This window comes from Anomaloglossus baeobatrachus, chromosome 7 (genome assembly GCF_048569485.1).
Source record: "Anomaloglossus baeobatrachus isolate aAnoBae1 chromosome 7, aAnoBae1.hap1, whole genome shotgun sequence".
In the NCBI taxonomy this organism is placed as follows: Eukaryota; Metazoa; Chordata; class Amphibia; order Anura; family Aromobatidae; genus Anomaloglossus; species Anomaloglossus baeobatrachus.
In genome coordinates this window covers 296,844,900-296,868,437 of record NC_134359.1, presented here as the reverse complement: position 1 = coordinate 296,868,437, position 23,538 = coordinate 296,844,900, and the positions used below count along the sequence as shown (strand labels likewise).

At 45.3% G+C, this 23,538-nt stretch overlaps 1 protein-coding gene across 2 annotated transcripts in view; it reads left to right on the top strand.

Moving 5' to 3' along the window:
- The window catches only part of LOC142245625 (uncharacterized), a 62,465-nt gene extending 51,177 nt beyond the window's left edge, over nucleotides 1-11,288 (top strand). For both annotated transcript variants that reach the window (XM_075318506.1, XM_075318505.1), the window contains one exon: nucleotides 10,195-11,288. In XM_075318506.1, coding sequence (XP_075174621.1) covers nucleotides 10,195-10,205 — 11 coding nt within the window. In that variant the 3' untranslated portion in view covers nucleotides 10,206-11,288. The remainder of the gene's footprint in view (nucleotides 1-10,194) is intronic.
- Nucleotides 11,289-23,538: the final 12,250 nt, after the last annotated feature.

The window sequence follows — 23,538 nt, the reverse complement described above, 5'->3', positions numbered from 1 at the left end:
CGGTGTGACATCGCTGTGGCGCCGCCCTCTCAGACACCAAGTTGTGTAATGCGGGGGCTTCAGAAACATGGCGCCGGAAATAATCGCTATGCGCAGAGGCCCACTCCGGCGCCATGTTTCTGAAGATTAGATATTTACATACAGCCAGAGGGAGGGAGGGAGGAACAGGCGGCGCGGGGGGCCGGGGAACACGTGCATAACCCGCCCGGACATCAGGAGAGAGGGAGGAACAGGCTGGTGGGGGGGCGGGGAACTCCTGCATAACCCGCCCGGACATCAGGAGAGAGGGAGGAACAGGCTGGTGGGGGGGGCGGGGAACTCCTGCATAACCCGCCCGGACATTATCTGCAGAGGTGCACACGTCAATCAAAAAGTGCACGAAATTTCAAACTTTATAAAGTTGTATTTCACTGCCTAAACACCCGAGCTGCCCCCTGATGGTATGTACACACTGTGCATGATAGTGCCAGTACTGCACTGGCTGCACCTTATACACGAAAATCCTGATGTTTGGTTCCCTTTAACCTTTTTTCTTTATAACAATTTGGGATTTTGCTATTTCAGTTTCATATATCTAATAACTGATGGACTGAGTAATATTTCTGGATTGAAATGAGGTTTATTGTACTAACAGAAAATGTGCAATCCGCATTTAAACAAAATTTGACTCGTGCAAAAGTATGGGCACCCTTATCAATTTCTTGATTTGAATACTCCTAACTACTTTTACTGACTTACTGAAGCACTAAATTGGTTTTGTAACCTCATTGAGCTTTGAACTTCATAGGCAGGTGCATCCAATCATGAGAAAAGGTATTTAAGGTGGCCACTTGCAAGTTGTTCTCCTATTTGAATCTCCTATGAAGAGTGGCATCATGGGCTCCTCAAAACAACTCTCAAATGATCTGAAAACAAAGATTATTGAACATAGTTGCTCAGGGGAAGGTACAAAAAGTTGTCTCAGAGATTTAACCTGTCAGTTTCCACTGTGAGGAACATAGTAAGGAAATGGAAGAACACAGGTACAGTTCTTGTTAAGCCCAGAAGTGGCAGGCCAAGAAAAATATCAGAAAGGCAGAGAAGAAGAATGGTGAGAACAGTCAAGGACAATCCACAGACCACCTCCAAAGACCTGCAGCTTCATCTTGCTGCAGATGGTGTCAATGTGCATCGGTCAACAATACAGCGCACGTTGCACAAGGAGAAGCTGTATGGGAGAGTGATGCGAAAGAAGCCGTTTCTGCAAGCATGCCACAAACAGAGTCGCCTGAGGTATGCAAAAGCACATTTGGACAAGCCAGTTACATTTTGGAAGAAGGTTCTGTGGACTGATGAAACAAAGATTGAGTTGTTTGGTCATACAAAAAGGCGTTATGCATGGAGGCAAAAAAACACGGCATTCCAAGAAAAGCACTTGCTACCCACAGTAAAATTTGGTTGAGGTTCCATCATGCTTTGGGGCTGTGTGGCCAATGCTGGGACCGGGAATCTTGTTACAGTTGAGAGTCGCATGGATTCAACTCAGTATCAGCAGATTCTTCACAATAATGTGCAAGAATCAGTGACGAAGTTGAAGTTCCGCAGGGGATGGATATTTCAGCAAGACAATGATCCAAAACACCGCTCCAAATCTACTCAGGCATTCATGCAGAGGAACAATTACAATGTTCTGGAATGGCCATCCCAGTTCCCAGACCTGAATATCATTGAACATCTGTGGGATGATGTGAAGCGGCTGTCCATGCTCGGCGACCATCAAACTTAACTGAACTGGAATTGTTTTGTAAACAGGAATGGTCAAATCTACCTTCATCCAGGATCCAGGAACTCATTAACAGCTACAGAAAGCGACTAGAGGCTGTTATTTCTGCAAAAGGAGGATCTACAAAATATTAATGTCACTTTTATGTTGAGGTGCCCATACTTTTGCACCGGTCAAATTTTGTTTAAATGCGGATTGCACATTTTCTGTTAGTACAATAAACCTCATTTCAATCCAGAAATATTACTCAGTCCATCATTTATTAGATATATGAAACTGAAATAGCAAAAACCCAAATTGTTATAAAGAAAAAAGGTTAACATTAATAGGGGTGCCCAAACTTTTTCATATGACTATATGTCTTGATAAACTATGTTTTAAAAACCCATTTTTTGCTCTATATGTATGAACGGGCACAGAAATAGAGCAAAAAATGGGTTTTATAGTATAGTATACATCCCTGTCTAAATATAAGGGAAAAAAGGTTTTTAAAGAATTTTTTTTTTTTTTTGTTTGCACTACCTTTTAATTGATAAATCTTATTGATAGTAATTTTATTGATAAATGCTCACAGTGCTTTTAGTTTTATGATTTTTTAAGTGATTTGTTGTTTGTGGATTTGTTTTTTAATGAACCACTAGAGTTGAAGTGAACTAAGAGACGGATTACACAGCTGTGGTTATATCCACACCCTTATTTGAATACCAGGTAAATTGTATTTATTTTTTTATCTATAAAGTAGAGTGAGATGCATTTTTATTTAGATACCTGAGGAAGGCAGTTGTTCCTGCCGAAACGCGTTGCATCCGTTTTTTATTTCCGTATGTTTGATTAATAAATTCCATTTGTGGACAAGAGAGTTTTTAAAATCATTACTACGGGGAGCGCGGCCACCACAGAATTGGTTTACTTAATTTTTAACTTTTTCACCTGTGGGAATCCGTGGCAGGACCAAACACAGGATCAATTCAAGGCAAGCAGCAGACCCGGATAAGGAGACTTTGGAAAAGTCATATATGCTTGAAGTTTTGTGGCAAAAGGTGAGTGCATAAAACTTCAGTAAAAAGGGCACCAGAGAGCCGCTTTGATAACGCGCTGAGATTGGCGCCGCGTGTTTGTTTTCTATTATATACCCTGCAGAGAATCGCCTTACTCAATATATTTTTTTTATAATTGAGACTATTTTGTTATTTTGAAGGCTATATGGAGTAGAAAAAAAGATTTTTTTTCCTTGGAGGTTGAAGTTTTTTTTATTTTATTACTTATTAACAGATCTTTCCTATTGATATCATTGACTATTTTAGTTGCTCTCTGTAACATCCAATCTGCATAACCTCTGTTTTTTAGTCTCATATTTACTGATTCCTGTGCATTTTTATATGTTTTGGGTCAGTAGAGTTGCGTTTGTATCTTAACATCTCTCCTATGGGAATGCTTTTTATTACATGTTGGGGATGGCAAGAATCTGCTGCCAGCAATGTGTTTTTGGCAGTACTTTTGCGGTAGGGGTTAATAGAGACTTTTTTGTCATTTTTGTCAAGACCTGCTGTTCGTGTAACATCTAGAAAATTCACTGAGTTTTTATTCCAGTAATGTGTAAAGGCTAGATTGAAATCATTCACATTAATGCTATTTATGAAGCTGGAGGCTTCCTCCTGTGTTCCTTTCCATATAATGACTAAAGGACGCTTTACACGCTACGACATCGCTAGCAATTGCTAGCGATGTCTAGCATGAAAGCACCCGCCCCTGTCGTACGTGCGATATCATGGTGATAGCTGCCGTAGCGAACATTATCGCTACGGCAGCATCACACGCACATACCTGCCCTGCGACGTCGCTCTGGCCGGCGACCCGCCTCCTTCCTAAGGGGCCGGTTCATTCCACATCACAGTGATGTCACAGCTACGTCACTGAACCGCCGCCCAATAGAAAAGGAGGGGAGGAGATGAGCGTGACGTAACATCCCGCCCACTTCCTTCCTTCCGCATTGCGGGCGGCCACAGGTAAGGTGAGGTTCCTCGTTCCTGTGGTGTCACACACAGCGATGTGTGCTGCCGCAGGAGCGACGAACTACTTCGTACACCAAGCAGCAGCGATATTCGAGAATAGGGGGAATGTCACCGATGAGCGATTTTGACCGTTTTTTGCGACGATTCAAAATCGCTCATAGCTGTCACATGCAAAGACATCGCTAAAGTGACCGGATGTGCGTCACAAATTCCGTGACCAGAAACGAGATCGCTTGAGCGATGTCGCAGCATGTAAAGCCCGCTTAAGTCATCTATATTACACCCTGTCCACACTAGGCTGTTACAAAAAAGACTGGAGTCAGCATATAGGACCAATTCCTCCCATCTGGCAATTACAAGGTTAGCCAGAGACGGGGAGAACTTGGCCCCCATGCTGACTCCAGTCTTCTGCAGAAAAAAATCTGCTATTGAAAGAGAAATAATTATGGCTGAGAAAAAACCTAACTGCCATTATTAAAAAATCCTTAATTTCTGAGGCATAATTACTGAATGTTTCTAGGTGATAGACTAGAGAATCCATGGCCACCCCATGAGGGATCGATGGATATAATGTGACTACATCACATGTAATCTAGGAGTATTGATCATCCCATATAACATTTTCCATCATGGTGACTAGGGCTTTAGTATCTCTGATGTAACTGTGGATTTCTTTCACCAGAGGCTGCAGATAATGATTCTCCCAAAGATCCAATACCTGCCACTATAGGGCGTAGTGGAGGTGGAAATATATCCTTATGGATCTTTGGGAGAGAGTGGTAAATACACTGTGTTCCAAATTATTATGCAAAAAGAGTTTAGGAGTGATAAGGTTAGACATTTTTTGTTTGTCATGTAAACTCATTGCTGGTGATGGTGTCGGGGGTCTTCATATCACTTTATATCATTGCTGGTGATGGTGTCAGGGCTCCTTATATCACTGAAAGCAATTGCAGATACCTGTGCACATTAGTTTGGCGTTAGGTGTGTCCAAATAAAGGCAAGACTACTTAAGAAGGCTGTTCCACATTATTAAGCAGCTACATTTTTTGCCAAAATGGGAAAGAAAAAGGATGTGTCAGCTGCTGAGAAGCAACAAATTGTGGGGTATTTAGGACAAGGCATGACTACAATCAACATTGCCAAGACACTTCATCGTGATCATCGTACAATCAAGAAGCATGTAGCTGATTCACAGCACACGCGTGTGCGTGCTGATAAGGAAAAAATTGAGGACTCTTTCCAACAGGCAATTGCGTCAGGTTAAAAGAGCCGCTGCTAAAATGCCTTGTCATAGCAGCGGACAAGTTTTTGAAGCTGCTGGTGCCTCCAACATCCCCCGAACAACAAGATACAGGGTCCTTCAGAGGTTTGCAGCTGTGCGTAGCCATCCTGTCACCACCTCTATCCACTGCACACAAGCAGAAACAGCTCCAGTGGCCAAACCATACATGAAGACTGACTTCCAAACTGTTTTGTTCACCGATGAGTGCCGTGCAACGCTCGATGGTCCGGATGGATGGCGTGGAGGATGGCTGGTTGATGGACACCCCATGAAAACACGGCTAAGGTGCCAACAAGGAGGAGGTGAAGTAATGTTTTGGGCTGGAATCAAGGGGAGAGAGATTGTCGGCCCCTTTTAGGATTCCTGAAGGGGTAAAGATGAACTCCATAATCTATGTGGAGTTTCTAAAACAGCACTTCCTGCCATGGTCCAGGAGGAAGAACCGTGCATTCCGCAGCAAGATCATTTTCATGCATGATAATGCACCGTCTCATGCTGCAAATAACACATCTGCATCTCTGGCTGCTATGGGCATAAAAGAGGACAAACTTATGGTGTGGCCACCATCTTCCCCTGACCTCAACCCCATTGAGAACCTCTGGAGCATCATCAAAAGGAGTGTCTATGATGACGGGAGGCAGTTCACATCTAAGCAACAGCTCTGGGAGGGTATTCTGTCCACATGCAAAACAATTGAAGCACAAACCATCCAAAAACTGACAAATTCAATGGACGAGAGAGTTCAGAAGCTTCTTTCCAACAAGGGGTCCTATGTGCAAATGTAACATCACCTAGAATTAAGTTTTGACTTGAAAACTGTTTGATTTCATTTTGTAATAAGCTGATAATGCTTAGAATTTCACAATTCACCATTTTGTTTTTCAAAATAAAAATAAAAAGGTTGAAAACTCTGCTGTGCATAATAAATTGGATCATGCATTTTGAGTGTTTATTATTTTTAAAATATACTGTTTTCATAGGCATCAAAAAGATTTCAATTATACTCGAATAGTAGATGACTGGAAAATAACAATGACTGCAATTCATAAAGTTAATTTAGGAAAATATTAAAAAATATTTTTTGCATAATAATTTGGAACACAGTGTAGGAACGATCGGGCAGGTGACATGTAAATAATCAAATAACCTCTATGTGAGAGCCCCATTGAATAAGCCCTCCTCTAACAATGCTTTTAGCTCCCCATTAAATTCAATAGTAGGATCATAGAATATTTCTTGGTAAGCATTGGAGTTCTCAAGATCTAATAAATTCAGTTTTTCATACAATCCTGCATTAAGAATAACTACTCCTCCTCCTTTGTCAGCCTCACGTACTAACAGATCTTTATTACTTATCAAGTTTTTTTAGAGCTATTTTTTCTTTTATAGATAAATTATTCTTATTGATAGAATTCTTTTTAATTTCTTTATCCAGCTCTATAAGTTCACTTTCCACCAGTTCCTGAAAGGAATCAAGAACTGGTGGACGTGACCTCAGGGGATAGAATTGAGGATTTTTTTTGTATGAAAAGTAGAATTCAGAGCTATATCGTTATTAACGTAATACTTTCACATTGTAGTTTTTTTGCAGACAAAAGTGTTTTTTGTTCCTCATAGGAAAACATAAAATCTCCATCTATCACAGGCCTTATAAAATCATCATCAGAAAAATGGCATTTGATGGTAAAATTGCGTGCCAACTTATTTACATCTAACAAGGTTTTAAAATAATCAAAATTGTATGTTGGGCAATAGCCTAGTCCTCTGGATAACAGAGAAGTTTGTTCTTCCGTTAGTATATAGCTTGAGAGGTTCCAGATAGGAACTTCTAATACCTCCCATTTTTGTTCCTTTGCGGATTTTTTCTTGCTGGCGCCATGATATTTCCGCCCGCCTCTTTTCCTCCGTTTTTTTAAACATTTCTAGAATAAAAAGTCCTCTGTTGTAGTCCAGCATTATATATACCGTCATTTTCATCAATAGATGTGGACAGAGATGAAGAGTCCAGAGTGTCCTCTGTGAGATTATATGTAGAGGAATCGGAGCTTCTGTTCCCATCTGAAAAGTCACTTTGTTTCTACTTTGTGTATACAAGTTCTTCTTTAGTATAGGGCATTAAATAGAAAAGCTGTGGAAAAATAAAGCGCAATAGGGTCTTACCCTAATATGTATAAGGTAGGGAAGGGGGGAGCAATACTACTCACCAAATGTAGTTGTGACAGTCACAACCACTATAATCGCATGTAGAAATGGACCAAGGCAGCAGCAACCCAAAGACGGCAGATAACAGAGACAGGTAGAAGACGGGTTTGTAATGCCGCGCCAATGATCACCAATCAGAAGATCAGATTCATATATCTTTATTGTTGCATAGGTCTACACGTTTCAGGAGCTCTGCTCCCTTCCTCAGGACCGTCAGAAATAAGACCACATCAAATCCAGTATAGGGCATGGATGAGACTGCCAATTATAGACTTTGTTTTCTTTGTAGTCTTTAAGGTCTCTTTCAAACTTTCCTTTTTTGATGTCTGTGACAGAATTTTCCAATTTGGCCAGATTTGATTTAATTTTATCTTGTAATTTTTGAAAGTCCACGTGCTGTGAAAATTTGGCCAGATTGTTTTTGAGATCTTTTATGTCTGTTCACAAATATAATCCTGTGCTAAAGTTATAGTGAAGGTCAATTGTTTCTTCTCTTTGCATATGTTAATATGATGAAAGAAAATTTTTGTATACAAAATCTGTTATATCATGTATTGTAAACTGTTTAGAAATATTACTGCTAGCGTATCAGCCTTTTTTAGGGTCAATACTTGATTTTAAATAGTTAATGTCATAGGTGGATGCTCACAAGTGTGATCAATTACGAATTCATTAACTATAGCACCACCTACCTTAGGAGTTTTTCCTTCTTATATCCCAGTAAAATAGCAATGTGTATCATGGCAATGATAAAGGTTTAGCCGAAACGCGTCTTGACGTGCGCTTTACAGCAGTCATTTTTCATCTCTGCCTGTATTTGTACTATGCTGCTATTGAAAAGATGTTTAATCTATTCTTGAAATAAAGAAAAAGATTTTTTTATTCATCACAAGCCTGGCTCTCTGGATCTATCCTTCCTTTATATCAATTGCTGGCAAGAGCTCCTGCCATTTATCCGATGCTGAGCGCCTATATGGAATAGCAGCCTATTCATTAAATCAACTTGGTAAGCTGACATTTTTTCTCTTTTTTTCATTATATATTATATAGGAATAGATCCCTCTGTGTGTAATGACTATATATAATATATAGGAATAGATCCCTCTGTGTGTAATGACTATATATAATATATAGGAATAGATCCCTCTGTGTGTAATGACTATATATAATATATAGGAATAGATCCCTCTGTGTGTAATGACTCTATATAATATATAGAAATAGATCCCTCTGTGTGTAATGACTCTATATAATATATAGAAATAGATCCCTCTGTATAATGACTCTATATAATATATAGGAATAGATCCCTCTGTGTGTAGTGACTCCATATAATCTATAGGAATAGATCCCTCTGTGTGTAATGATTCTATATAATATATAGGAATAGATTCCTCTGTGTGTAATGACTCTATATAATATATAGGAATACATCCCTCTGTGTGTAATGACTCTATATAATATATAGGAATAGATCCCTCTGTGTGTAATGACTCTATATAATATATAGAAATAGATCCCTCTGTGTGTAATGACTCTATATAATATATAAAAATAGATCCCTCTGTGTGTAATGACTCTATATAATATATAGAAATAGATCCCTCTGTGTGTAATGACTCTATATAATATATAGAAATAGATCCCTCTGTGTAATGACTCTATATAATATATAGGAATAGATCCCTCTGTGTGTAATGACTCTCTATATAATATATAGGATTAGATCCCTCTGTGTGTAATGACATTATATAATATATAGGAATAGATCCCTCTGTGTGTAATGACTCTATATAATATATAGAAATAGATACCTCTTTGTGTAATGACTGTATATAATATATAGGAATAGATCCCTCTGTGTGTAATGACTCTATATAATATACTGTATAGGAATAGATCCCTCTGTGTGTAATGACTGTATATAATATATAGAAATAGATCCCTCTGTGTGTAATGACTCTATATAATATACTGTATAGGAATAGATCCCTCTGTGTGTAATGACTCTATATAATATACTGTATAGGAATAGATCCCTGTGTGTAATGACTGTATATAATATATAGAAATAGATCCCTCTGTGTGTAATGACTCTATATAATATACTGTATAGGAATAGATCCCTATGTGTGTAATGACTCTATATAATATACTGTATAGGAATAGATCCCTCTGTGTGTAATGACTCTATATAATATACTGTATAGGAATAGATCCCTCTGTGTGTAATGACTCTATATAATATACTGTATAGGAATAGATCCCTCTGTGTGTAATGACTCTATATAATATATAGGAATAGATCCCTGTGTGTAATAACTCTATATAATATATAGGAATAGATCCCTCTGTGTGTAATGTGTCTATATAATATATGCGTTTCCTTTTTGTATTGAATTACTCAAATAAATTAACTTTTTGATATTCTAATTTATTGAGATGCACTTCTATGTTCTGCAACTTTCTAACATCCATCCTGATTACCATCCACAGAAGGCTGGGACGTGATCTCCAGAATGGATGCATATAATAATTTGCTATAACTTCATGTTTTGGCCGTATTAGAGAGGGACATTCTCATGAGAGACTCATGGCGTCCGGACAGGCTCTAACGGCCGCTCCACTGTTCCCATAACTGCCATTTAAATTAATGAATAGAAATAGATATTGAGAACATAGAAAAAATGACAGAAATGTCTGTGATGAGAATAAACCCTTTAATAATATATTTTATCTCTATTATACATTCTTCAGCTACACTTCCATTTTTTTAGGCCGTTTAATTGCCATTTTTTTTTTGAGACCGCTAACGAAAAAAAATAATTTTACGCTAAAACCTGATTTAATCGATAGTTCATTTTCTGATGACGCTTTCTCTCTTTTCACTGACTATGTTATTTTCTTTTGTCGTCTCCTTTCTTCTGCCGTAGAGAAAAGCTGAGCTAGAAAATCTGATTCTCCTCGGAGAAAACTGAAGAATGTCGGAATTAAAAGAAAGAAAAAAAAAAAAAAAAGGCAAGAAGATGTGGATCACAAAAACCTTCCATGAGTTATACCGTGCAGCACCAGTGAAGTGTTTCCTGGGACTACGGGGGATAATATTGGGCTCAGTATTGGGCAGCCAAGCCTGAGACTCTGACCCTTAGGGGTACTTTGCACGTTGCGACATCGCACCTGCGATATCGTCGGGGTCAAATCGAAAGTGACGCACATCCGGCGCCGGTAACGACGTCGCAACGTGTAAAGCCTAGATGCGCCGATAAACGATCGGAAAAGCGTTGTAAATCGGCGATATGTGTAGTGTCGGTCATTTCCATAATTTCAGGACGACTGCTGTTACGATGCTGTTTGTCGTTCCTGCGGCAGCACACATCGCTGTGTGTGAAGCCGCAGGTGCGAGGAACATCACCTTACCTGCGTCCACCGGGAACGCGGAAGGAAGGCGGTGGGCGGGATGTTTACGTCTCGCTCATCTCCGCCCCTCCGCTTCTATTGGCCGCCTGCCGTGTGACGTCACTTAGGAAGGAGGCGGGCGCCGGCCAGAGCGACGTCGCAGGGCAGGTAAGTGCATGTGAAGTTGCCGTAGCGATAATGTTTGCTACGGCAGCTATCACAATATAGCACGTACGACGGGGTCAGGTACTATTACGCTCGGCATTGCTAGCATCGGCTAGCGATGTCGCAACGTGCAAAGTACCCCTTAAGGACAGAGACAATTTTTCTTTTTATGTTTGTATTCTTCCAAGAGCTGTATGTTTTTTTTTGGGGGGGTTTCTGTCGTCTTATAGCCAAACATAGGCTTACTTTTTTGCCGTTTTGAATAATATAATTTATTTTACCATATAATGTACTGGAAACAAAATTGAAAGTGAGATGAAATTAAAAAAAAAAATGCAATTCTGCCATTGTTTTTAGGGGGTATTTCTATTATCACCTTAACCCCTTAACGACCGCGGGCAGTAAAATTACGTCCTAAATGTCATAATGTTACTGCCCGCGGTCCTCAGGCGGCAGCATGCCGCGATCGGCGCACATCTCAGCTGATTTTCACAGCTGAGATGTGTGCCTGCTAGGCACGAGCAGAATCGTTATCTGCTCGTGCCGATTAACCCCTTATATGGCGCTGTCAATACGTGACAGCGCCATTATAAGCGCGATCGCGGTAATGTTTTACTTACCGCCCGATACCGAAAGTCACGTGATGCAATCACGTGACTCCCGATAGTTGTCATGGTAGCACAGGGTCATGTGATGACTCCTGTACTACACCTGACTTGGTTTCACTTTCGCTGTGCCCGGGGCACAGCAAAAGAGAAAGACAGCGTATCTGCTGTTTACAGCCTTGTAGCTGTGATCAGCAGATACTGCAGAGCGATCGGAATGCTGATCGCAATAGCCCCCTAGGGGGACTACTAAAATAAAAAAAAAAAAGTTAAAAAAAAAGTTTTAAAAAATTTAAAAAAAAACAAAAAAACCTAAAAGTTCAAATCACCCCCCATTCGCCCCATTGAAAATTAAAGGGTTAAAAAAATAAAAAATATACACACATTTGGTATCGCCGCGTTCAGAAACGCCCGATCTATCAAAATATAAAATCAATTAATCTAATCAGTATACGGCGTAGCGGCAAAAAAATTCCAAACTCCAAAACGATGTTTTTTTGTCGCCACAACTTTTGCGCAAAGTGCAATAAGAGGCGATCAAAATGTAGCATCTGCGCAAAAATGGTACTGTTAAAAACATCAGCTCGAGACGCAAAAAATAAGCCGTCATTGAGCCATAGATCCCGAAAAATGAGAACGCTACGGGTCACTGAATATGGCGTAAAACGTGCGCCACTTTTTTCGGACAAATTTCCGATTTTTTTTTAACCCCTTATATAAAAGTAAACCTATACATGTTTGGTGTCTACGAACTCGCACTAACCTGAGGCATCACACCCACACATCAATTTTACCATATAGTGAACACAGTGAATAAAATATCTCAAAAACCATAGTGCTATCGCAGTTTTTTTGCAATTTTTCAGCATTTGGAATTTTTTTTGCTGTTTTATAGTACACTATATGGTAAAAATGATAGCTTCATTTAAAAGTACAGCTCGTTCCGCAAAAAATGAGCCCTCACATGACCATATTGACTGAAAAATAAAAAAGTTACGTCTCTCAGAAAAAGAATGGCGAAAAAAAAAACGGAAAGCGAAAATTCGGCCGGTCGTGATGGGGTTAATTGAATAGTACAAGTATCAGTACGACACCAAACCTCTGTACTTTGTTTTTTCTGTAAGTGATCAAAAAAAGGTGAAAATTTGTAAAAGTAAAGTTTCTGGTTTATGACGCCATTTTCTGAGACCTGTAACATTTTTATTCTCCTGTCGAGGGCTCGGTTTTTTTGTTTGTTTCTTGCATTCTTGAGTTGACATTTTATTTATAGCAATCTGCGGTGCATGTGATGTTTTCATTGATTGTTATTGTATTTTTTTTAGGGAGATGTGGGGGACCGAATAATAAAAAAAATAAAAATTCTGGTGTTGATTTTTTATTTTACATTATGGATCTTACTGTATGGTTTGATTCATTTTATATTTGAATAGATTGGACATCTACAGACGCAGCAGTGCCAAGTATGTGTCTTTTTATTTATATGGGGGAAAGGGGCATTGTCCTGCATGGAAATTGCTGCTGATTTTTGATGAATGCCAGTAAGGAGCCATGTGTTGTGAAGAAGGTTTTGATCCACACTTGCATTCACTCTGCCATGTAGCTGTATGAGAGGTCCAACTCCTGCTGCAGAAAACACTCCCCAAACCATGATACTTCCTGCACCGCCTTTCACTGACTTCTTAACATACTTTGGGTTCAGTCTTTCCCCAGTTTTGTCGATGAACTGTGACGCCCTGGACTAGCCAGGTAGTCACAGATAGACCCCCGCACTACACCTGTCCCCCAATAAGGTAACACCAGCCAACCATTAAAACCTAGTCACCTCCCTCAGTGCTTAATGGACACACCAGGGGGCGGAGCCAGGTGGTTGGCCACGCCCACCGAGGAGTTCAGAGAGCCTGAGGCAGGAATTAGACAGTCAGTGTGTGTGTAGTTTGACAGTGGAGTGGTAGTCAGGCCTGTGACAGACTGACCGGTGCCAGGGTAGGAGCCCGGGCACCTTTGGCTAGGAGGCAGACGGTGGCCTTAACCTGCAGGAGCCGGGAAGATGGCTCGGTGGAACCGTGATGGACCGGGGCAGGGTAGTGGCCCGCCGGTACCGACCTAGAGAACCGACTCGGAAACCGGAGCACAAAGGGGGGTACTCAGACCCTGAAACGAGGTCCAGAATCCACTGGACTGAGTTAATTAACTGATTGCGGTCTGGACTATAGGCCCTTTCCCACCCAAGTCCCGACTGAAGACTACAGCCCACCGAGGGGGATAGAAAGCCACCGCATAGGCAGAGAGACCCTACGGGCCAGCGTCTGCAGGCAAAAGGGCTCTCCCGACATACACGACGCCGGGGAGCGGACCCCTGTCGCTGAAGCGCAAGCAGTCTACAGATACACAACCACGGTGCAGGAGAAAGGCCAGGACCACCGAACCGGATGGGGGACCAGACGCAGCCGGCTGCGGGCACCGACCACCATCAACTTGGTTTGCAGAGACTTGTGTGTGTCAATAACTGTGAATACAACAGTGCCATCCGGCCGCGCACCGCCCTGCACTGCCCAGCCATCCCCAACGGGTCCCGGGGCCATCATCCCTACCCACAGAGGGTTTAACATCTTGCTGCACTACCATCTTCCCCGGGTGCCCGGTAATCGCAGCGGTGGTGCCCAACTTCACTACGACCCATGGGTGGCATCACAAACTCAAGCGCGGCTCCGGCCGTGCACCTACCTAACCCCCACCAAAAGCGCCAGCGTCCCCCTTTCAGAGCGAAGTGACCCCGGGTCCGGAGGTGCTCGAGCCACTCACTAACGAGCCCGGATCCGAGCGGCTCGGCTGCAGCCAAGCGCGGGGCGGTACACATCAACTCTTCTGGCGTCACAAACAGGGTACTTGCCTATTCACTTAGTGAAGTGCGCCTTGAAGCGAAGTCAATGGTGATCCATTGCGAAATTTTCAGAATCCGCCATCTCTTGGCGCGAAGATTCCCATCAGATTCTTCTTCCCCGCAGAAAGGGCGCGAGAAGCTGAAGCCCCGCCCCCTGGGAATGCAGCCGTGCAGCAAAGCGAGAGGTCAGAAAGCGAAACTGACCGGCCGAAGAAGGGAGTGCCGCGAAAAGACCAAGGGGGAGCAGATGGAGGATGTCTGCTCCCAAGCCTGAAGCCAGCCCCGCGCCATCCGCTGGAGTGGCGGTGCCCGCAGAGAATGCCGCCGGCAAGGAGGAGGTTACAGCTCCCGCTCTGGTCGCAGAAGCGGCGGGTCCATTGGCTCCGGTGGCGACTCCCCGTGCGACAGCTGGTGGCGAACCACCTGCCGCTGGAAGGATGTCGGCCCCGGCAGTCTGCCCGGCTGTGACGGGAACGCCCCCGGCCCGGAAGACCCCGTAGGCGCCAACTCAGAACCGGAGACGACAGATGGCAGCAGCTCAAGGGATGATACGGAAGGATGAGGCCCCGCTCGTCATTGGTGTCTTCGGATACACGATGATGGCGCTCTGCAGGTACTGTCGGCAGCTGGGGCACTTTGCTGGCATGTGCCCTGAAAATGGCCGGCCTTAAAAGAGCCAGAATCCACCGCAAGGTTGAAGTTTTAAAGTTGATGTTCCTGATGCTTTAAAGTTTAAATGAACATGGCTGAGAACTTGCAGGCCACCCAAAAACATTTGAGCTTGAAAATAATCCGGACCACCCTTTCAAGTCCTACAGTCCCCGGGGAGGCTGGTTGGAGGAAGGGCCTGCGGGATGTTGTAGGCCGAGGTCCCGTCACCATTGGAACCCGTGACAACCCTCCGGGTCAGGGGTCCCCTGGACGTGGGGCTTCTGAGAGACTGCCAGGTATGGAACTTTGTACCCGGCCTGTATGGGTAATACCCGCACCTGAACCCGATTCCTGGACTGGGGAAAAGGGGTGCTGACCTGTTTTTAGAGGCAGCATCAAGGTTTAGGTTTGCATGGGTGGGCAAATGAAAGGACCCGGTCCCGTCCCATTCCTGTTTAATAAAAATGTTTTTATATACTTGCAACGTTAAAGCATAGTGCCTCCCGTCTTGGGATGAACCAGAAGTAATCATAATTGTAAATATGTTAGTATGCTTGTTACCTGTTTTTCTATCTTTTTCAGTTACAAAATAAACGGTGGTGGTCGAACAGCCCGCGGACGGTCTGTAGTTAACCAAGGGGGAGTGTGACGCCCTGGACTAGCCAGGTAGTGACAGATAGAACCCCGCACTACACCTGTCCCCCAATAAGGTAACACCAGCAAACCATTAAAACCTAGTCACCTCCCTCAGTGCTTAATGGACACACCAGGGGGCGGAGCCAGGTGGTTGGCCACGCCCACCGATGAGTTCAGAGCGCCTGAGGCAGGAAATAGACAGTCAGTGTGTGTGTAGTTTGACAGTGGAGTGGAGGAGGTCAGGCCTGTGAGTCAGGCCTGTGACAGACTGACCGGTGCCAGGGTAGGAGCCCTGGCACCTTTGGCTAGGAGGCAGATGGTGGCTTTAGCCTGCAGGAGCCTGGAAGACTGCTCGGTGGAACCGTGGTGGACCGGGACAGGGTAGTGGCCCGCCGGTACCGACCCGGGGAACCAACTCTGAAACCGGAGCACAAAGGGGGGTACTCAGACCCTGAAACGAGGTCCAGAATCCACTGGACTGAGTTAATTAACTGATTGCGGTCTGGACTATAGGACCTTTCCCACCCAAGTCCCGACTGAAGACAACAGCCCAACGAGGGGGATAGAAAGCCACCGCACAGGCAGAGAGATCCCACGGGCCAGCGTCTGCGGGCAAAAGGGCTCTCCTGACATACACAACGCCGGGTAGCCGACTCCCGTCGCTGAAGCGCAGGCAGTCTACAGATAGGCTAGGACCACCGAACCAGGTGGGGGACCAGACAAAGCCGGCTGCGGGGACCCACCACCATCAACTTGGTTTACAGAGACTTGTGTGTGTCAATAACTGTGAGTACAACAGTGCCATCTGGCCTCGCACTGCCCTTCACCGCCCAGCCATCCCCAACGGGTCCAGGGGCTATCATCCCTACCCACGGAGGGGTTAACATCTTCCTGCACTACCATCTCCCCCGGGTGCCCAGTAATCGCAGCGGTGGTGCCCAACTTCACCACGACCCATGGGTGGCGTCACGTCGAGTTTACTCAAGCGCGGCTCCGGCCGTGCACCTACCTAACCCCCACCAAAAGCGCCAGCGTCCCCCTTTCAGAACGAAGTGACCCCGGGTCCGGAGGCGCTCGAGCCACCCACCAATGAGCCCGGATCCGAGCGGCTCGGCTGCAGCCGAGCGCGGGGCGGTACAGAACATAATGTTTCTCATCAGACCCAAATGCATTAAACTTACTTTCATCACTAAAATGACCTGAGGACACTTCTCCTCTGTCCACACAACATGCTCCTCACCAAAGGCTATTTGCTGACTGCAGATTCTGTATTGATATACCTATTTGGACCTAGTGATGCAGTGATTTTTTTAAAAAAATGTTGGGGCTTTTATCACCTCTGCATTTTTTCAGTGACAGCAGGAAGGTTTGTTTTTCAAAAGACAAGTTTTAAATGAGGTCCTTCGGACAGATAGACTATTGTATGACCTTCAAACATTTCATCGTTATAGTTGCTAGGAATGGAAAAAAATAAAAACAGCAATCCAGCCACTGAAGTCCTGACGTGGAAGGGGCCTAGTAAACACCAGAATAGAGTGCTGAGGATGCCGGGAAGGGAAGGTTCTGCTACCACGTAGGACCGGACTGGACACCGAACCAGGGCAGCATCAATCGTTATGCTCTGTTCTATTGTGTTTCTTATGTGATGATACTGTTTACGGCGGGATAAATAACACATTATTGGGGCAATACCAATTATCTGTACTTATTTTAACAAACAAAACATTTTTTTAAGTGGAAATAAGGTATTTTTTATGACATAAGTGTTATTTTTCACTTTTATACTAGGACTCGACCATAAGATAATTTGATGATTTACCTTTGTGCTGCAATTACTGAGAGGTTGCTTAGGCGGCTTTCACACTATGTTTTTTTAACATGCGTCCTGAACGTTTTTTTAACGCAAAAACGGATCCAGTGCAAATGCGTTTTCATTTCAATGCATTTGCAATGGACTCGCGTTAACATGCGTTCACCTGCGTTTGCGTGCGTTATAGTGAGGATCCAGCAAGTTGCAGTTTTTTAACATTTTTCAAAAACGCTACTTGTAGCGTTTTTGAGCTGCATCCAAATACTGCAAATTGCTGGATCCTGACTATACTGCACGCAAACGCATGTGAACGGTGGCATGCTGATAGACAGGATCCTGCTTGTGACTCGCCCACCCCAGGGCTATGGGACACCCGGTGCCGGGCCGCACTAGTCCGGGGGTCGACAGTGGTGGCGGGGCCCGACTCCGTGACCCTGGCGGGAGTCAATTAATATGGCTTCAGTGTTTGGGGTGATTAAAGTAAAGTTTATATTCGTGACGCCACCTGTAGTTTGCGGCTATTAAGCCGCCGCTGCTATGTAGGGCCTCCGGGGCTGGTGGAATGGCTGCTTGATGGTCCTGCTCCCCACAGGTGGAGCGGTTCCCCGGGGCAACTGTTGGTGCTTGTGAGTGTCGATGTAGTTATGGAAGTCTATGCAGTGATGGAATAGTGCAAGCGAAATAACGGAGACAACACCAGGGGGTGCAATTTCAAGATGTTTACTCACAGTTCCTGGGCTGCAGCACACTGGTGCCTTTGGACTGCTGAGACCCACTGTCAGGGACCTCCGCTGATCCCGGGTAGATCTGGGAATAAAAGCCGGTGCACCCCTCTATTGTGTTCCTTTCTTCAGCTGACTTCTAAGCCTTGCCTTTGCTGCATGAACCTGGCTTGGCCTCCACTACAGCCTCCGGGCCGGGGGCTTGCCTAGTGGGTATTCTACCCCCTTTCCAGAGGTTCTGCTGTGGGCTGTGGCCCTGGGCGCTTGCAGCCACCCTGGACCTCGGTTTTCACCTTTGGAATTGACTTCTCTTCCTCCAGTTTCTAGGGACCGTCCCCTGTATGCAGCTTGATCCCTCCACCTGATATTTCTGTGGAGCAGGCCACTAGCCTGAAAGCTGTCTGTGGCCCTGGAATCCCCTCAGTTCTGCTTGGTGTCACCTGGGCCTAGCCGGGCCCCAGGGTCTTCACCAGGAAGCGTCACTTTCTCCTTCTTGCTCCTGACTGACTAGAGCACTACTCTTCTCTCTCATCTCAGCTCTCTCTTCAACTTCAGACTCACTGCTCCTCTGCCTCACGCAGACCTCCTCACTCCCCTCCTCCCTGAGGTAACTGAAACTTAACCTTCCTGCATCTGCTCTACACTCGGCTGGCTCCTCCCACCTACCCAGTTGCTAAGCTCCCACCCTATGGGAGAAGGGATGGGTCTTACGGCCCCTCCCAGCATGCAGCATGGGAGGGTAGCTGCCACTATTCCCGGTCCCTGTGTGTACCTAAAAATGAGTGTAGTGCAGATTTGCCTGTGGACCGGCGTTTACTCCTTTCCTTACCCAGGATGGGACATCACACCTCTGGCTGGGGTGCAATGTTCCTGTGGCGACGGAAGCCTCAGGGGCGCCACACTTGCTCTACTGAGCATGCACAGAAACCAGCCTCGCAGGATCAGTCCCTCTCTCCCCCTCCCTCTCTTTCTCTCTCCCCCTCCCTCTCTGTCTCTCTCCCCCTCCCTGTCTCTCTCCCCCTCCCTCTCTGTCTCTCTCCCTCTCCCCCTCCCTGTCTCTCTCCCCCTCCCTCTCTGTCTCTCTCCCTCTCCCCCTCCCTCTCTGTCTCTCTCCCCCTCCCTTTCTGTCTCTCTCCCCCTTCCTCTCTCCCCCTCCCTCTTTGTCTCTCTCCCCCTCCCTCTCTGTCTCTCTCCCCCTCCCTCCCTCTCCCTTCCTCTCCCTCTCCTCTCTCTCCCCCGCCTAAGAGCTGCGGACACTCGTAACCAAGATAAATATCGGGTAACCAAGCAAAGCGCTTCTCTTAGTTACCCGATGTTTACGTTGGTTACGTGTGCAGGGAACAGGCAGCCCGGCTCCTAGCACCTGCGGATGCTCGTAACCAACGTAAATATCGGTTATCCAAGCAAGTTACCCGATGTTTACCTTTGTTACGAGCCTCCGCAGCTCTCAGACGCCGGCTCCCAGTCTATCACATTCAGTTCCACTGACTCCCGATCACATGACTCCAATGCCCGCCCATAAACTTAAAGTGACAGAATCCTGCAAAATAACACATGCGTTTGCATGCGTTTTTTTGCTGTTAAAGCAGGATCCGCTTTTACAGCAAAAAAAAAACGTTCATGACACATGTTAAACAAAATGTAATGTGAAAACAGCCTTACGCTAATAAAATAGCGGAGTAGCAGTCAGATAGGAGCGCTAGGGAACAGGAGGACAGGAAGGATTTTAAAATTACAAACCTTTTATTTAGTTTAAAAACCCTCTAATGGCCACTATGCGTTTCAACAGTTAATTGCTGTCTTCATCAGGTGTTTAGAGGGTGAAGATGTGGAAGTGACATATATTGCTGAGAAAACATGACAATTGGGTGGTGTGCCTGATCATAATTAGAACCAAAATTAACCATTGAACCACTGATCAACATATCATGGAAAACAACACAGTTAAAATGAGCAGAATTAAAAATTCCAGTTCGCTGCCCACAATGGAGCAGAGCGAACTGTGCCTGTGAGAGTCGGGAATGACTCTGCACAGGCGCAAGATTTTGCAGAGCATTTTGAATGATGAGGGAGGTGTCACCCACGTCAATTATGAAAGGAGGATGGCGAAGAACAGCAGAAGTAGGGACATGAGCCGAACAAAAGGACGCCCATCCGACTAAGAAAAGGACGCCCATCCGACCAAGAAAAGGACGCCCATCCGACCAAGAAAAGGACGCCCATCCGACCAAGAAAAGGACGCCCATCCGACCAAGAAAAAGACGCCCATCCGACCAAGAAAAGGACGCCCATCCGACCAAGAAAAAGACGCCCATCCGACCAAGAAAAGGACGCCCATCCGACCAAGAAAAGGACGCCCAACCGACCAAGAAAAGGACGCCCATCCGACCAAGAAAAGGACGCCCATCCGACCAAGAAAAGGACGCCCATCCGACCAAGAAAAGGACGCCCATCCGACCAAGAAAAGGACGCCCATCCGACCAAGAAAAGGACGCCCATCCGACCAAGAAAAGGACGCCCATCCGACCAAGAAAAGGACGCCCATCCGACTAAGAAAAGGACGCCCATCCGACTAAGAAAAGGACACCCATCCGACCAAGAAAAGGACGCCCATCCGACCAAGAAAAGAAAGCCCATCCGACCAAGAAAAGGACGCCCATCCGACCAAGAAAAGGACGCCCATCCGACCAAGAAAAGGACGCCCATCCGACCAAGAAAAGGACGCCCATCCGACCAAGAAAAGGACGCCCATCCAACCAAGAAAAGGACGCCCATCCGACCAAGAAAAGGACGCCCATCCGACCAAGAAAAGGACGCCCATCCGACCAAGAAAAGGACGCCCATCCGACCAAGAAAAGGATGCCTATTCAACCAAGAAAAGAAAGCCCATCCGACCAAGAAAAGGACGCCCATCTAGGGGCGGACTGGGCTGTCTGGGGCCCACCAGGAGAATTGACTCCAGGGGCCCACTCTACAGCTAAATATAAACACCCATTAGCGTTATCCCCATTATTGTGTTGCTTTGACTTTATACACAGGCGGCTCCTGCACATCTATATTGTGCACCATAACTGGGATGTACAATTATAGTCGTTTGCAGTAATGGGGTCTTTCGTGAAAACAAGTTATCACCGATCCACAGGGTAGGTTGGTGATAACTTATTGATCGGTGAAACCAGACCAGCGCAAACCGCACCGATCAGAAGATTGGGGAACTTTTTGCAGCAGCAGGTGGGGTGTGTGACCGCAGCTCCATTCATCCTCTGTGGGGTGGGATGTGTGACTGCAGCTCCATTCATCCTCTGTGGGGTGAGATGTGTGACCGCAGCTCCATTCATCCTCTGTGGGGTGGGGTGTGTGACCGCAGCTCCATTCATCCTCTGTGGGGTGGGATGTGTGACCGCAGCTCCATTCATCCTCTGTGGGGTGGGATGTGTGACCGCAGCTCCATTCGTCCTCTGTGGGGTGGGATGTGTGACCGCAGCTCCATTCATCCTCTGTGGGGTGGGGTGTGTGACCGCAGTTCCATTCATCCTCTGTGAGGTGGGGTGTGTGACCGCAGTTCCATTCATCCTCTGTAGGGTGGGGTGTGTGACCGCAGCTCCATTCATCCTCTGTGGGGTGGGATGTGTGAATGCAGCTCCATTCATCCTCTGTGGGGTGGGATGTGTGACCGCAGCTCCATTCATCTTCTGTGGAGCAGCAAGATAATAACAAGCGCAGCGCTCGCAGCCACTGAAGGAATGAATGGATCAGGGGTCGAGTCGGACACGAGCTCCAGTGTAATGGGGGATAAAAGTTGCATGATCGGTGCAGGTCCCAGCAATCGCTCCACACAGATGAATAAATGATCACTTATCCTTAGGCCACGTTCACACGTTCAGTATTTGGTCAGTGTCTTACATCAGTATTTGTAGCCAAATCCAGGAGTGGGTGATAAATACAGAAGTGGTGCCCGTGTTTCTATTACACTTTTTCTCTGATTTTACCGCTCCTGGTTTTGGCTTCAAATACTGAGGTAAAAAACGCACTGAATACTCAGTGTGTGCACGTGGCCTTAGTAAAGGTGATTACTTGTTTTCACTGGAGAATCTCTATAAGTGCATATTTATTGCAGTGTAATAGTCACAGGACAGGGAGGGGTTAAATGTTTAAGTATTTAATTTCTGCTGGAAATAATCTCCCCCTTAGGCCCGTTTCACACGTCAGTGAAAAACACTGACGTTTTTCACTGGCGTGTAAAACACGCACATGTCCCTCCGTGTGCCGTGATTCACGGCACACGTGGGTTGTCTAAGTGCAATCCGGGCTCCGTTCTCCGTGGCCCGTGATTGCACTTAGAGATTAACTCACCTGCGCCCGCTCCCGCTGTCCATGGTGCTGATCGCTCCCGCGGTGCAGCATCCGGCCGGCGGTGACCCCCGCAGCAGCTGCTTCCGGGTCGGCTGTGTCGTGCATCATGAATATGCGCGACAGTAATCAGCCGGCTCAGAAGCAGCAGGGAGAACGGGCTGCAGAGAGTGCGGCTGAAGCCGGGTGAGTTAAAATGTTTTTTATTTTAGAAGCACGTTTTTTTCTGGCACGAGTTTCACGGACCACACCACTGCGTGGTCCGTGGGACATCAGTGATGCCAGAAAAAAATGCACATGTCTCCGTGCAGCAATCACGCACACGCGGGTACGCCGCACGGAGACACGTGCAGTGACAAATCACTGACGTGTGAGCAGACCCATTCATTATAATGTGACTGCGTATGTCAGTGATTCTGGTACGTTTAAAAAAAAGCACAAACGTCCCAGAATCACTGACGTGTGAAAGGCGCCTTATAGAGAGAAAAAGTGACCTCCATACACAACACAATCCACTATACCAAAACCAATAATGCCATATACAAGTGGGACATACCGCCACACCGTGACCAGACAACATATGACCACCACATAGTGACCGAATACAACCACATACAAGGGATAAATACCGCCACACAGTGATCAGACAACATATTACCACCAAACAGTGACCAAATACAGCCACACACAAGGGAGAAATACCGCGACACTATGACCAGATAACATACTACCAACACATAGTGATCAAAAGCAACCACATACCAGAGAGTAAAACCACCACATCATAATTAGACCACACAGTAACCGAATATTACCACATACAAGGGAGAAATACCGCAACACTATAACCACACCACATAATGACCGACTATAACTACATACAAGAAAGTAATACCGCCACACCATAATCAGACCACATAGTGACCGAATACAACCACATACAAGGGAGAAATACCGCAACACTATAACCACACCACATAATGACCGACTATAACTACATACAAGAAAGTAATACCGCCACACCATAATCAGACCACATAGTGACCGAATACAACCACATA